The following is a 14,788-nucleotide window of genomic DNA, read 5'->3' on the forward strand; positions in this document are numbered from 1 at the left end:
GTTTTGTGGGTCCAGCCACCTGACATAGGTATGTGGTGTGACTTTCTGAATACAAACTTTTACAGTTCTGTTGAGTCCGTATTGATGTCAAGAACTACTTCTAGCAATGGTGCACTTTTTTGGCAACAGTTGTCAATGGATATACGTCTGTGTGTTCATTATGCCTTCTTGTCAAATCAAGTCGCGAATTTTTACTCAAACATGTGAAAGTTTTATCCTTTACCTGACATGTTTCGATGGTGTTCATAGTACGGACTTTTACGGCCCTCGGATGAAATTGAAGTGGCCCTTCGAATGAAAAAGGTTTCCCACCCCTGGTGTAACCCAACGGTTCAATCTCTGAGGAGGACGGAACATTGATGGATCAAGCCATGTCATCTAGAGGATAATGTGGGCAACTGTGGCCTAGTGGTTAAGGAGATGGGCTTTGGATCAGAGGGTTATAGGTTCAAAATCTCCCCCATTCACTCCATGGCTGAGGTGCCCTTGAGCAAGGCTCCTAACCCCATACTGCAACTGTAACCAATACCCAGGACTGTAACCAATACCCTGTAAGTAACTGTAAGTCGCTTTGGATAAAAGCGTCAGCAAAGTGTAATGTCACATAAGGATAAAACGTTTACATGTCTGAGTCAAAAGAATATTGAGTGACTTTGAGTTGTCAGTTGAGCAACATTTTGGGCAACTGTTGTGGGGCGTTTGCTTTAGCCAAGGGTTAGCAGTAGAGAACTTTGAGGCAACTGTTTGCATGGTGTTTGTTCTCTGCATTTACATGAGAGACTCCCAAGAAAAATGACACTGGACACTGTGAGGTAGCAAGAGAAAGGAGTAGGGGAAAGGAGAAAGGAGGACAATGACGCCCAGCACGTCACAAAAAACAAACAAAATAAAATTAATATGTACAGTATAATTCTATGTAAGTATGGTAAATAACTACAGAGCAATCTATTATGACAGAGAAATATATATGATGCACTCACGTATTATTGTCAATATGTAAGTGATGTTCTTTCAGCTTTGACCGGCTTTATGTAAACAAACTAAGAGTTTTATTTAGATGAAGTCGACAAGTCAGATCGACGTTAACTCCCCTTGCAATGTCCATACATTTACATCTACCAATGCAAGGAGTGGAAGTGAAACTACTTCCTGCCGTAAGCCTATGTTCCTGTTGCTTGTGGCCTCTTGTCTCGGTCTCGCCCTGGGGTCAGGTGCATTTCTGGAAAGCGTAGTTGTTAGCAGTTAGCAACTTCGGTAGTTGCCAATGGGAAATTGCATTGCAACCAACAAAGTAGCTAACATAGTTAGCAACTACGCTTTCCAGAAATGCACCCCTGCTGCTGAAGTCAACAATAACGTTTTCCCACTCTGTCACCCTTTGCACAGCATATTTTGGTGGGCTTTGAATGACCTTACGATTGTGCTTTTGTGAGCTATTGAGTAAAACACGCCTTGCGTCACAAGGCCACAAGCAAACAGGAAAGGATGGAAGGAAATAGTTGGACTAGCACCCGAGGAGAGTAGCCTACTGGCTTTGTCGGCAATACGAGGACCAGAATCAGTCAACTCATTTTTTTGGGTCATTTTTAACATTTTATACTTTGATTATTACTAGTTGTTTTTTTTCTCTCTCCTGTAATTAACACATGTATCATAGCTGCACACATGTACAAAAGGTGGGCACATTAGGTTATTTTAATGGTGGATGTATCACCGAAGTGGTTAAAATGTTAGAAAGTGTAGAAGTGTAAAGATTTAAGAACGTAGGAAAAGTCTGGTTCCTCTTGGAAGATTCTAAACAGAAGTTTTATGAGACTGGTGTGTTTCTGAGAATTTAAGGGAGATGGAACTACCCTGTAGGACTCACTTTGAAGTGCCAATATAGAGTGTTACATGCACAGAGTATTCCATTTTCAAACTGAATATTGTCAGTATTAAGTTTAAAACAAGTTAAAATTGGAATATTCCCTGCATATAACGGCAATCATAGATGCTTGAAAGAGTGTGCTTGAAAGGGATATCATAAGATGCTTGAAAGGATGTGCTTGAAAAGGGATGTATTTTGAACGAAAAAAAAAAAAAGAATACCGGTAGGTCGTCCAGTTTGCCAGTTCCAATTTGCTTGTTTTCGCATTTTTGCATTAGCCAAAACTAGCATCCTCATGTGAGAAGAATCTTAGCTTTTTAGTTATTTGATGAATGTTTTCTCGAATCTACTATGAAGAACGTTCCCCACTTGCAACTTTGCAAAGATTGCGTGTACGCAGTAGGAGCCACTTATTTCTTGCCCTTCCGTGCGCATACTATGCGTGTTACCGTGTGTTAATATGTGGGGACGTAATGGAGATTGCCTGGACCTTTCAAGGAGCATAAGTGCAGTCAATGGAAGAAAAAAAATCACAATGGCTCCTTCTGTAGGGGTAACAAAAAGCCCTCTCTTTCAATCACACGCAGTGGATAGCACAAACCTAGATTCACCACCTGCAATCATGGGCTGTATTGTATAGTCCAGTGTGTGTCTGTAACTTCTTTAGGGGGAACCATGTAGATCAGAGGAATTTTGTCATTACCTCTTGTCGACACACCAAAATGTGTGGAATCATGTATGGAAGTCAGTGGAAATCATGTCAATAAAAAAACAGTGAATAAAAAAAACTCACACTTGTCTGAAAATAGTGTTTTGTTTTTCACGTTTAATCTTCCTATGTACACATTACATTTACATTTATAGATCTCGATAACTCTTCTGAAATAAAACTTCCCCAATAAATATATAATCTCCAGTAAGCGTCACAGCTCGGCCTACTGTTGTAGGCCTGAGCCGACAGTCAAGACGTACGCAGATACACAAAACACTGCGCATATACAGCAGGCACACAAGATGGTGGGACTCCTACTGCAACCAGGCAGCAGAGGACAATCATACAGGGGTGGCCATCTTATGTTAAAAACAACATGATCTCATGAACCAGAACATGGCACTGCACATGTCTGTTTAGGGGTTCACACAACACAGCTAAAGGCAAGTGCGAATGATTCATATCCACAGCTTTTTTTTGTGTAGAATTTTCCTCGACATTCTACAAGACAATGGAGAAATCACGAGTGTTCCATCTGCACCAGACAGGAGAGGGAGGCTGGAATGTTCCACTGTGCAGGATTCCGTAGGGGTGGCGGGACAGTAAAGGGGGAACTGTGCTGTGGAATGTTAGATGCAGCCTGGGTTGGAACTTAGGATGGGGTTTGGGTCAAACTAAACACCCTGGCCAGAGGGGGAGATCCTCTCCTGCAGCACCAAATGGAGTAGGTGATTGTGGTCCGCAGAGAGGAGAGGCCTGTCAAAAAGGGGAAGAGAAGGAACGTGCGAGTAAGGGCAAGCGCAAATGGACAAAAAGGCAACAAAAAAAAATCCTAGGAAGAAAGCACACACACGCACAGCAGGCTCAGAGGACAAAATGAAAGAGGAGACCAGAAACGTGTGAGGAAGGAAAAATGAAGAATCATTAATAGCTAAAGAGAAAGATGATATCTTGGATAACGTCGAGAAAAGAAACAGGGAAGCACAATGATAAAAGATGATACACGAAAACGGTCAATTAAGGTCAGAGCCAGTGGAAAAGGTAGAGACGATTCAAGCCCGTACCATTCCCATTCATACAGTTTGCACATCATGCAAATTGAGTCATGTTAAAAGTAACTGGAACAAAGAACTACCAACTACTTTTTTGACTACCACTAATGGAAAACATGACTCAAAAGGGGAAATAAAAATTAAATTTGTCCATCTATAAATGCTTGAAATGTATGTCATTGTGTTCCATCCCCAACTCCTGAACCATTTGTTCCACTAAGCTCACATGTGGCATGACATGCCTTGCTAATGGCAAAAGTGGATGGTTTCCCAGTAGGACAACAAATGCAAGTGCAGTACTACATGACATTACAAAATGACGAGAATAGAAAAAAAAATCTGTTCTGTTCTAATGAAAGTGAATGTTTTGGACCTACCATAAAAGTTATGTTGTTGGGATGACAAATGCAAATGAATAACAGATGACGAATAACAAATGACAATAACAGAAAACATTCTGTGAATGTTTTGTGAACTTCGTGGACCTTCAATGACGTTGAATAACAAAATGCAAATGCATATTAATAAATTGCACAAAGGTTTTACGTTATTAGGATAATGAATGCAAATAGATTGCAGTAATAAAATGACTTGACTTTTCTATTCTAATAGCAGTTTAATACTGTAGACCAGTGGTCCTCAACCTTTTTTGAACAAATGCCCTCTTGGCCTCATCACAAGCCTCCCAACACCCCCTTGACCCCATCAAAAGTCTGACAACGCCCCCCCTTAGTATTTAAAAATTAAATGGACTAATGCCCCCCAATGGCAACTAAGCACCACCCCCTCTCAGCTGCATCCTTCTCACCCCCACCCCCCCAAGACCTCTCCAACGCCCCCTTGGGGGCTGTAGCACCCCCGTTGAGAAACACTACTGTGACTTACCATAACTCTGTCTGCAGATACTTCAGTGACTCAATGTCCTTCTCTTGGCATGCCATCTAAGAGGGGAAAAAAGAAAAGATATGTAAAATGATTATCAGTGAGTCAGTCAATTCTGCTTTTACCCATTTCCAAAAAGGCTTTCACATATGCATGCCTTTAATTTGCATGTGGTTTTTAAAAGCCAATTTATTCTTTTGGACTGTGCCTTTCACCTTTAAAAAATGTACGTACATTATTCATCTTCATGGAAGGGTTTTACATTTAAATTCATAATTCTGCCCCGTAAATGACTTGCAAACGAGATTGAATTTCATTTTTACGGCTGCAAGATGTCTAAAGCACATCAACACAGGGGTCAGACTGAAGTAAGCTCCTTAAAGTAAGGCAGAAAGCAAGAAAAAAAAAACATGTAAAACTTATTATGTATCTATACTAGCAAATTATGAATGAAGTAATTCAGTAATGCAGTGGTTTGCAAACTGGGGGTCATGGAGGAAGTACAGGGGGGTCGCAGACAATATTGATTTATATGTTTAATACGTGTATAGTTTTCCTGTAGTGAACTTGAAATTTAAATTTTGCAAATTCAGTGGAGAAAACGTTTGCGATTTGGAATAAAACAGTGCAAAGGGGGTCGCAAAACTTTTTTCAGGTGCAAAGGAGGGGGGTTCCTAGCCAAAAAAGTTTGGGAACCACTGCAGTAATGAGAAACAAGTGGGCTAATGCCAGGAGACAAGAGAATGTTTTGGCCCTAGAAGAGGCAAAGGACTGAAACCTTTAAAAGTCATAATTTAAAAGTGCCAAGTTCTCCGAATGGTCATTCTGTCCAACAAGCACTTTGGTTTTATTAGAGGAAGTTAGTCTGGGATTAAAAATCAAACAAGACCTTTTGGACTGAAAGACCTCTGAATCAATGTACCTTTGCAAAAAAATGTACCTACATCACATTTGCCACTTACCACGACAGACTGGAGGAGCAGGAACACATTTTCTGGGAGGAAGTTCACTGAAAAGAGACAAAAGCAGAGAGGAGATTTACACCAGAGCCTGTTTACAGAGAACCCGGCCTTGTCACTTACCATCAACTACTGGATGGCACTTTTTTTTTAACTTGTGTCAAGTATTTCACAATCATTGCACTTGCATAACATGCTTTTTATGCCAAAATACATTATGCTACTTACAACAAGCACATTATGCAACAAAAATAGCACTACTGCAATGTACTACCTACTTATCCACAGGTTGAACCACTCCACTTACAACGGCGCTATAGATGCAGTGCTCGAAATTAAGGATAGACCAATATATATATCNGTATCAGGCCGATATTTGCATTTGGTTTTGGCGATACGCAATATTTATTATTTTATGTCATTCAGGTTTTTTAAAAGCTCCCAAGACACTTTATTTTTTTATTACTTGATTGTTAGACATTACTTGATTGTTAGAGTGGGTGTTTAAATGTTACAAGTTCTACCTTAATTTGATAATGTTAAAGGAATGTTTATTTTTAACTTGACACATGCAATATTTGTCTTTTTTTAACCTTTTTTTTACCCATATCGGCCCCAAATATTGGGTATCGAAAATGGGGTTTGACCAAGGGTAATGGAAAAAAAAATCGGAATCGCATCGGCCATTAAAAAAACAGTATCGGTCGACTCCTACTCTAAATGGGTACCTAGTTGCAGTACAATAGTTCCCAACTGTGACACACATGTGATGGTTGCTGGCTGCAATACATTTGAAGGGGTGAACCAGCAGCAATACACATGTGAAGGTAATGGGGCCCATACATTTGTAGGTACACTGTAATATGTAGAGTTTCATTGCAAAAGCACTTTTTTGATTTTATTATCGGATATGACTGTTCAGACGTCCTTTCATCCATGTGTGAATTCAAATATTTGCGAGACATACTTTTTAAACCTATATAAAATGCATTGTACAATGCAATGCAAAAATGTTAATTTCCAAACAATGTTCTAAAATGGATTTTAAAAAAGGTACCCTGTGCAATATTTTTGTTGTTTATTTCCAGAATTCATGTTGCCCATTCACTATTGTTACCTTTTTCATGAGTACTTACCACCACCGTCAGATTATAAGTATTCATTATGACTGGAAAAATTGCTCTTCTTATACGTGAAAAGGGGGATCTTCTCCATGGCCTGCCATTTTGAATGTCCACAAATAGCCATTTTTAGCTGCACAAATGACTGTACTTGAGCCATTCGCTATCAGTTTATTATAGAAATAGAAATAGAAAGCCTTTATTGTCATTATACAAAGTATACTGAGATTTTAGCTTCCCTACAAAATGCACAGTCCTTTATAGATGAATAGATAAAAAAAAAGATCAAAGTATTTAAAGCATTAAATGGACTTGCCCCTAGCTATATCTCAGACATGCTTTCTTTTTATGCCCCTGCTCGAGCTCTCAGGTCCACTGATGCCAAGCTGCTAAGGACCCCCACCCCCCCGCAGAAGAAGATCGGCGACGCCGCGTTTGCCTGCTATGCGCCCAAGAGATGGAACGCCCTCCCCATCGAGATCCGATCAGCCACCTCCGTCGACTCCTTTAAGAAGCAGCTGAAGACCCACCTCTTCATCCTTGCCAACTCCTAGCTGCCAAGGCGTCATAGTGTCCCAGCCGCCGCAGCGCCCTTACTACTCGCAATCCAGCCCTGGCAGGGGGCTCCCCTAGGTGGCCGCTGGTCTCTGCCTGAGGTTTCTTCCTGACTACAGGGGGTCTTTTTTCTTTGACCTCACTGAGCTTTTTTTCCCCCCTCACAAACTATGATTCAAGCGAAAGGGAGTTTTTCCTCACCCCTGATGCCACCAGGGGCCGCACCTGAGCGCCCAATCTCTGTGTGACTATCTATGACTTATGATAGGCCCAGCCACTATGGACCTTACACATCTAAGAATCCTGGTCCTAACCTACGTTGACCTATGACTCTACATTCTCTGTCTATCTCTTCTTCCTCTGCCTTCCTGCTTTTTCTGCCTCTCCTCTATACCTCTCCTTTTAAATCTATCTCTAACAATGTTTTTTTCCCATTTGTTAAGCACTTTGAGTTACATGCCTTGTATGACACAGTGCTATACAAATACAATTATTATTATTATTATTATTATTAAATATGAAAAGATCAAATTTGGCAATAGACAGTCCTGTTTCAATGAGCAGCATAGTTGCAGTACCTTTTTTGACCATTTCCTGCACAGTGCACCTCTAAGTCATTTTGCAACAAAGCTCTTCACATGCACTTGTGTGGGTTACAGCTGTAGCTTTCTACTCACCTTGGCTGTGCGAGTCAAAGGATTCCCAGGCGTACCTCTCCAGAGTCTGGGCATGCTCTGGAAGCAGCTTCTGTGGTGGAGGCTGAGAAAGAACCAATAAGCAGAAATATTAGTAAGGCATGACAGCCATAGTGTATTAAATATTAGTAAGACAGAAAGTGCATAGTGTTTGTAAAATAATAGAATCACATACAATGGGACTGGGGTTCAGCTATATAAGTGCCTTATGAATGCAGTCCATTTACCATTTGTTTGTTTGTCTGTTTACTTGCAGGGCCCTAAATTCATTTTTTTCTACACCAGCCAAAATGTCAAATGGATGTAAATCTTACTGGCCAAACACACTCACTAATGGCTCAAAGTGGCTAATAAACCAGCCAAACTGAAATTTCACCAGCATTTGGACGGTTGGCTGGTGTTAATTTAGAGCCCTGTATGTTTGTGTGTGGTGATGAAGACCTACCTCTAGCAGCATGAGAAGCAGTACTCTGGAGATCTCACACTTGGCCATCAGGTCCGTGAACGCTCCTGAAACACACACACAGGTGTTTGTTCATTTCACAAAGTGTTTCTCAACGGGGACGCCGCAGCCCCGCCAGGGGGCGTTTGGGAGCCGGAACCATGGGTGGGCATCAAGAAGGATACAGCTGAGAGGGGGTGGTGCTTATTTGCCATTGTGGGGGCATTAGTCTAATTTATTTTTTAACACTGAGTGGGGCGTTGGCAAGCTTATGATGAGGTCTGAGGGGCGTTCTCAAAAAAGGCTGAGAATCGCTGATTTAACACATATCTACTGTATGCTTTAACCCTCTGACACATAACAGAAAATAGTCAACAGCATTGTCAGCAGTGTTTGTTCAATGTAAATATGCACAGGTCTTTAAGGTTGTGTTGCACTGATGCTGAGGTGTTGATACTAAAGAGTGCGTGAACTTCTCCCATCCTAATTCTCATCTTTCACTGTGTCAGTACATTTTTCATCAAAGGTATTTCAAGTACTGTACCGACCAGCTCTTTTTGAGAGTTTTTTTTCTATGAAGAGATCCTTTTAGCTTCCTGCATTACACTTAATTTCCTCAATAATAAGACGACGCAAGTGCACATCACATAAAGCTTTCCATGAAAGGGTTTTGGTTAACTACCTCGGTAATACAAGAATAAGGATGTAAAAAAATGCCAAATTAAAAGTGTTTTGGAAAGGGGGGACTTTGGAGTACCTTTGGGCCACTGCGCAAAGGCAATTGTTCCATAAATGCACCGTTTCCCTTGGCAACCTAGGTCTGAGTTCGAATGTACCCTCTCATGTTACTTGCCAACAGGGGCGCTGTTGCCTCCATAGCAAAAGACACTCGAGTTTAAAAGGTGCACTGTGTAGAATGGTGGTCAGAGTACCTATTGCAACTATGCTGCTCATTGAAAGTGTGCAGTTTAATGTGAAATTTGATCTTTTCATGAATATTTACTAAATGATAAACTAATATTTACTAATATGTCCGAAGTACACTACGTTTTGCAGCTAAAAATGTATTTCTAGAAATTCAAAATGGCCGACATGGAGATCCCCCTGTCCATGTACTGTATGAAAAGTGCCATTTCCCCAGTCATAATAAATACTTAGAATTTGATGGTGGTGGTAAACATTAATGAAAAAAGTAACATTTGTGAACGGGCGGCATGAATTCTGGAAATGAACGACTACAAATATTACACAGTGTACCCTTAAAGCTGTTCAGTGTTTGAGGGAATTTTGCGTTACTTACCAACGGGAGTGTTGGTGCCAGGTAGGAGGGGCGCTCTCTCGTGACAGGCCAGCTGCATCTCAGACAGCACGGCCAGCGCACCGTCATAATCACCTGCCAATCAAACACACACACACACACACACACACACACACACACACACACACACACACACACACACACACACACACACACACACACACACACACACACACACACAATGTATTAATGTCAAGTCACTGACATTTACTAAATTGAGACAAAAGCAGGGTTTCTGCACATTTTGGATCACCAAATATAAGACTTTTTAAGACAAATATAAGACCTCCGATGATAAAATATAAGACCACAGCTCGGGGTGAGGCATTGCAGTATTGCTAATGTTATTAGTTTGCATTGCTATAATGAAATGCAGGCCTAGTACATAATTATATATAATAGACAATATTATATGACTACTGTGCTTTTATAGTGTAGCCTAGGGTAAACACAGTGTAATCAGTAGCAAGGTGTAACTGATCTGTAGGCCTACAGACACCATGCATGCATATGGTCAGTTAACTGACAACTGGCATTTAATTGAGGGTCCCACACATGTGTTGACGGCCTATGGAAAAATCAGATGAATGTTCATCAAATGCCTTTAAATGTACACATTAAAAATGGCTCAACCATTCATCATTTCTGATGGATAAATAGTTGAATGCACTTTGTTTTTAGGAGAGAGGACACCTGGTGTCAAAAGGGTTAAATGTAGACTACTCTGAGTGACTGCCGTTTCTCCTCCTCCAGCTCGCTTTTATCAGAGACGGGTAGCAGAAGCAAGCGTTCTACTTTGAGCTTAGCCTGTCTATAGTTTGTTGTTCTCTAGAGGGGAGCAAGAAACAGCGCACAACTTGGAAGCGATTTCCAGCATGTCCATAACAAGCATTTAGCGCGTTTACTGTTGTCCATCTGGTTACCGGTTTGGATATTACGCACCTCGCCAGATCATTGGCTTCGTACATATTCTGTCACTCATCCGATTTCGTATTGCCTCGCGCTCACTTCCTAGTGCTGTCATCATGTTAACGAAATCATTTTGCATTTGACAGAGGCATCAAATAGCCTGTCACGTATCTAGAGGCGATTTTGAAAGTGTAGGCTATTGAATGAAGGAGCAATTATTTTCGAATACGGTCATAATGGACTTTATGAAATGAACCCTTTACATTTAGCAAACGCTTCTACCCAAACGCGAGGGCATGGCTAACATGCTTACGATAGACAACATTTAAAACTTACCCTCAACGACTAAATGATTAGGCTATGCGTCCTCCCGACACAGTTAACATCAATCTTCATATTCCGACGTTGCTTTGGATAGCTAACCGTTTTATTTCTTGTCCTCAAGCCACATTACACTGAACTTGCATCTATCTACCCATCTCGATTCACGTTCATATTTTTTCGACCACTTTTTCGACTGTTTCTACTAGAACATGCAAGTAGGCTAGATGCTGCGCCCACAGGTCTGCGGCTGCCCCCCGCTGTTCCGGCGGCTTTAACTGCCAATGCACAGACGAGAAGTACCGAACTCTGCATTCCAATTGCTTACTCGCCTTGCTCGAAGTTGAAATATTTTCAACTCGGGATCCGCCCACATCACATCGCTTGTACACTACTCGCCTCCTCGTCTCGCTGGAACACAGACATTCTATTGTCTTCCTTCGCTGAGCGAGTAACTAGCGGCGACATGTGTGAACGAGGCTTAACCCATTGATGCCTGATGTTGCGTTGCGCAACATTGGCCCTGGCGCCTGGAGCTGCATTACGCAACATTCAGGCTCATGAGATTTGAGACAACTCAATTAAAAATCTCTGTTTGTTTGAGATGAATGAACACATTCTAATGAAAGATGAGTGTTTTATCGTTTCAATGCAACTTAGTGCATATTTTTTATTTGCATCAGAAGCTTAGATATTTAGGTTTTTATAGGCTTAGGGCAGCTTTTCTTAAAAAGGGCTCAGGCCTTCAGCACCCTTTTTTGCAGGTGCCGTAGGCGTCAATGGCTTAAGATGTTTTACATTATGCATGTTGTAAATACAGAAAACGTGTATATGGGAAAGGTCTTGCATTAGTGATAATGCAGTTCATCACATTATTGCTTTATTATTATGTATATTAGTATTTTTCTGCACATTGTGTGTGTGTGTGTGTGTGTTACGTACGGGTGAGTATCTTGCAGGAGGCCACCTCCCACTGTGACAGCAGGGACTCGATGGGCATCTGGGTCTGCAGCTCCGACGCTCTCTGGAAATGGATGATGGCCTCACCCGGCTTATTCATCTCCTATGGGGGGAGAGAGAGAGAGAGAGAGAGAGAGAGAGAGAGAGAGAGAGAGAGAGAGAGAGAGAGAGAGAGAGAGAGAGAGAGAGAGAGAAAAAAAAAAAGAGAGAGAGAGAGAGAGAGAGAGAGAGAGAGAGAGAACACATACATGGAGAGGGAAGAATGAGGCAAATGTTTAAATGGATGAATGAACAGAGGTATAGAACAACAACTAAACAAGAGCAACGGTAATGGAATAAGGTTGTTTTAGTGCTAAAAACAAAGTCAAAGAGTTTTCATAAGGTGGAGGTTGGATGCAGAAAGTGCTTACTGGAAGAAGCTTATGGCGAATAACATGTTCACTAGGGCTGTAACGATACACTCAACTCATGATTCGGTTTGTATCACGATTCATGACCTACGGTTCGATACACCCCTCGATTTTACATTTGCCAACACTATAATCTTTATGAATAAAAACTATGATAGTTCAAAGGTAGAATAGGTTACAAGAGGATACAACTAATTTTTAAAAGTTTCTATATAATAATGATGATGCTTGGAAGCACTATCACTTCATATCATGTGGTTGCTTTCTGGGCAGATGGGTATCGAAACGTTAAAAGGGCGTATCGTTACAGCCCTAATGTTCACGAATGAAGCATTACCTTCAGGGCATTGCCCAACTCCAGGCACAAACTGGCAGCCATGACGGGCTGGTTCATCTCGATGTAAACCTACAAGAGATTACAGATCATCACACATTCTCTCACTTCTCGGACATCCTTCTTTCTCTTATGCAATCAAGGTCTTCAATCGGTCACTCTGGGCTCAAACTCGCAACATTCTGAGTCACAGCTACAGTTTGGCATGATTGGCACAGGTACGATACCACTGAGCTATAAGGTAGTCATGGGTAAGCGGTTAGGGCGCTACGATTTCGTCCAGGATTCTAAGTCGCTTTGCTTAAAAAGCGTCTGCCAAATGCAATGTCATGTAATGTAAAGTACAAGTACCTTAACGGCGAAGCTGTAGCAGTTCAGCGCTGCCTGCAGGTGTTCGTCAAACCCCGGCGCCTGCAGCTGCCGCTGCTCCTGCTCCGCCTGCAGGAAGAGGCGCGCGGCGTCCGTGAGCGCCAGGGCCTCCCCGGGCGCGTTGAACAGCGTCTGCTCGCACCTACACAGGGGCGGTGGTGGGTGTTGTTGAAACCAGCAAGGGGGCACCGAGACCGTGACCTCACCTCTGGCGGTGAGTATGGGGCTTTTGTAGGGGGGACGGGAGCGAGGGGGCGAGAGGGGGGTGGAACACCAGAGCACACCACAGAGCAGACCACACCAGAGCAGGCCAGAGCAGCAGAGAGCAGAGCAGGAGTGTGGGCAGGAGGAGTGGGAATGTTAATGGCAAGTGATTGGCATCAAAGGCAGTGAGAGCAGAGCAGTGAGAGCAGAGCAGAGCAGAGAGAGAGAGAGAGAGAGAGAGAGAGAGAGAGAGAGAGAGAGAGAGAGAGAGAGAGAGAGGTGGGGGATACGCATGCAAGATACCCCTGCCGTGTCAACATGAGCCAACAGTCGAGCTGAGCTACAACATTACATTACAACTCACAGTAGCGCTAGAACTTAGGGCTATTTTGGTAGCCTATTGCTAGAGTAGCTCATCTCGACCAAGAAGCTCATCTCAACAGAACCATACATACATGAATCATGATAACTTCAGTCCATACATATGCATGAGCATATGCATGTAGGCCTATGCATGAACATACAATAAGAACTACGTGCATTGAAGGGACATTAAAAGCATGTATTGCATGCAGTGTGCATGAAAACATGGTAGGCAGATGAATACAAGTATTCAAGGGTCACCATTTTTTACATTCTGCATGAGAAAGTAATTAAATCAACACACTCATTCATACCAGCCAGCCAGAGGATTCGATTTGGGCCCCATTTAAAATTTGAAAGGGATTTAACATATTGGAGGAGAGCATGGGTGCAAGGACACCGGCAACAGCAAGCATTGGGGTCTGCATTTCACTTAAAAAGGTGAACTTACCGAGCCATCGCCAAGTTACAGAACGCCGCATATGGAAGGCAGTCCTGTTGCTTCAACTCTTTGGCTAACTGACCTGGAAATAAACGCAAATGGAGGACGATATGTTTTTACCAAGGCTCCTGTAGGTCTTAAAACACACCAGGTATATGAGTCAAAACATCTCAGTGTGCTTCTGGACTGAAACATCTTGCACACAGTCAGTAGTCTACTTACCAAATTGCTCGCTGGCTTCGGCGACATTTGGTTTCCGCAGGAATCGCCTTTAATAAAAGGTTGGTTTGAGTAATGTATCAGTTTTAAATAGCCAATAATATTTATTGTACCGTTACATCATAATAAGCGCACAGAAACATGACAGCTTGCTAGCAAGTCAGGTTAAAAACAAACGTAGACCAAGCGTAAAACAAGTCTAATTTTACGCACGTTCACGGTGCGTAAAGGTGTCCATTTGCCATGTCGAGTAGAAATACAGATTTTTATGAAATGTCAAAACTGTCAAAAACTGCCGTTTCAGCAGATATAATCTAACAGTAACATAATGATTATCAATTAGCTACATGCTAACTCTGCTAGGTTAGCTACTCTATCCTGTACATTTAGCGACATAGACCCCCATTATCCATGCGCGTTTGAATCAGACGTATGATGTGCAATTGAAGATAATACACAACACGGATTGAGTCAAAACTATACTCTGAAAGGGCTTACTTTTTCAGTTTATTTGACACAGCTCGATAGCGCGTCAGAAAATCTCCCTCGGCTGCCATGATTGATGACAACACAAAAACACAACGAGGTGTCACAGCAAACCTCGCCATTCTATTGGATAATGTTATTGCGTCCCACACTGGGGGCGGAGGGAGA

At 42.1% G+C, this 14,788-nt stretch overlaps 1 protein-coding gene across 2 annotated transcripts; it reads right to left on the reverse strand.

The window, feature by feature from the left end:
* Positions 1–2,673: 2,673 nt before the first annotated feature.
* On the reverse strand, positions 2,674–14,714 carry f8a (coagulation factor VIII associated). Of its 2 annotated transcripts, none has more exons than XM_063208883.1 (12): positions 14,633–14,714; positions 14,138–14,184; positions 13,925–13,997; positions 12,889–13,048; positions 12,541–12,609; positions 11,776–11,896; positions 9,586–9,678; positions 8,289–8,353; positions 7,826–7,907; positions 5,476–5,522; positions 4,517–4,572; positions 2,674–3,335 (listed from the first exon to the last, which is right to left on the reverse strand). In XM_063208883.1, the coding sequence occupies exons 1-12, from the start codon at positions 14,689–14,691 to the stop codon at positions 3,254–3,256; spliced, it is 954 nt and encodes a 317-aa protein (XP_063064953.1). In that variant the 5' UTR covers positions 14,692–14,714; the 3' UTR covers positions 2,674–3,253. The 2 variants fall into 2 exon arrangements, with proteins under 2 accessions (XP_063064953.1, XP_063064873.1); XM_063208803.1 differs by having other exon boundaries at positions 12,889–13,132.
* Between the last annotated feature and the right edge of the window lie 74 nt (positions 14,715–14,788).

The sequence above is a fragment of the Engraulis encrasicolus genome, chromosome 1 (genome assembly GCF_034702125.1).
Source record: "Engraulis encrasicolus isolate BLACKSEA-1 chromosome 1, IST_EnEncr_1.0, whole genome shotgun sequence".
Classification (NCBI taxonomy): Eukaryota; Metazoa; Chordata; class Actinopteri; order Clupeiformes; family Engraulidae; genus Engraulis; species Engraulis encrasicolus.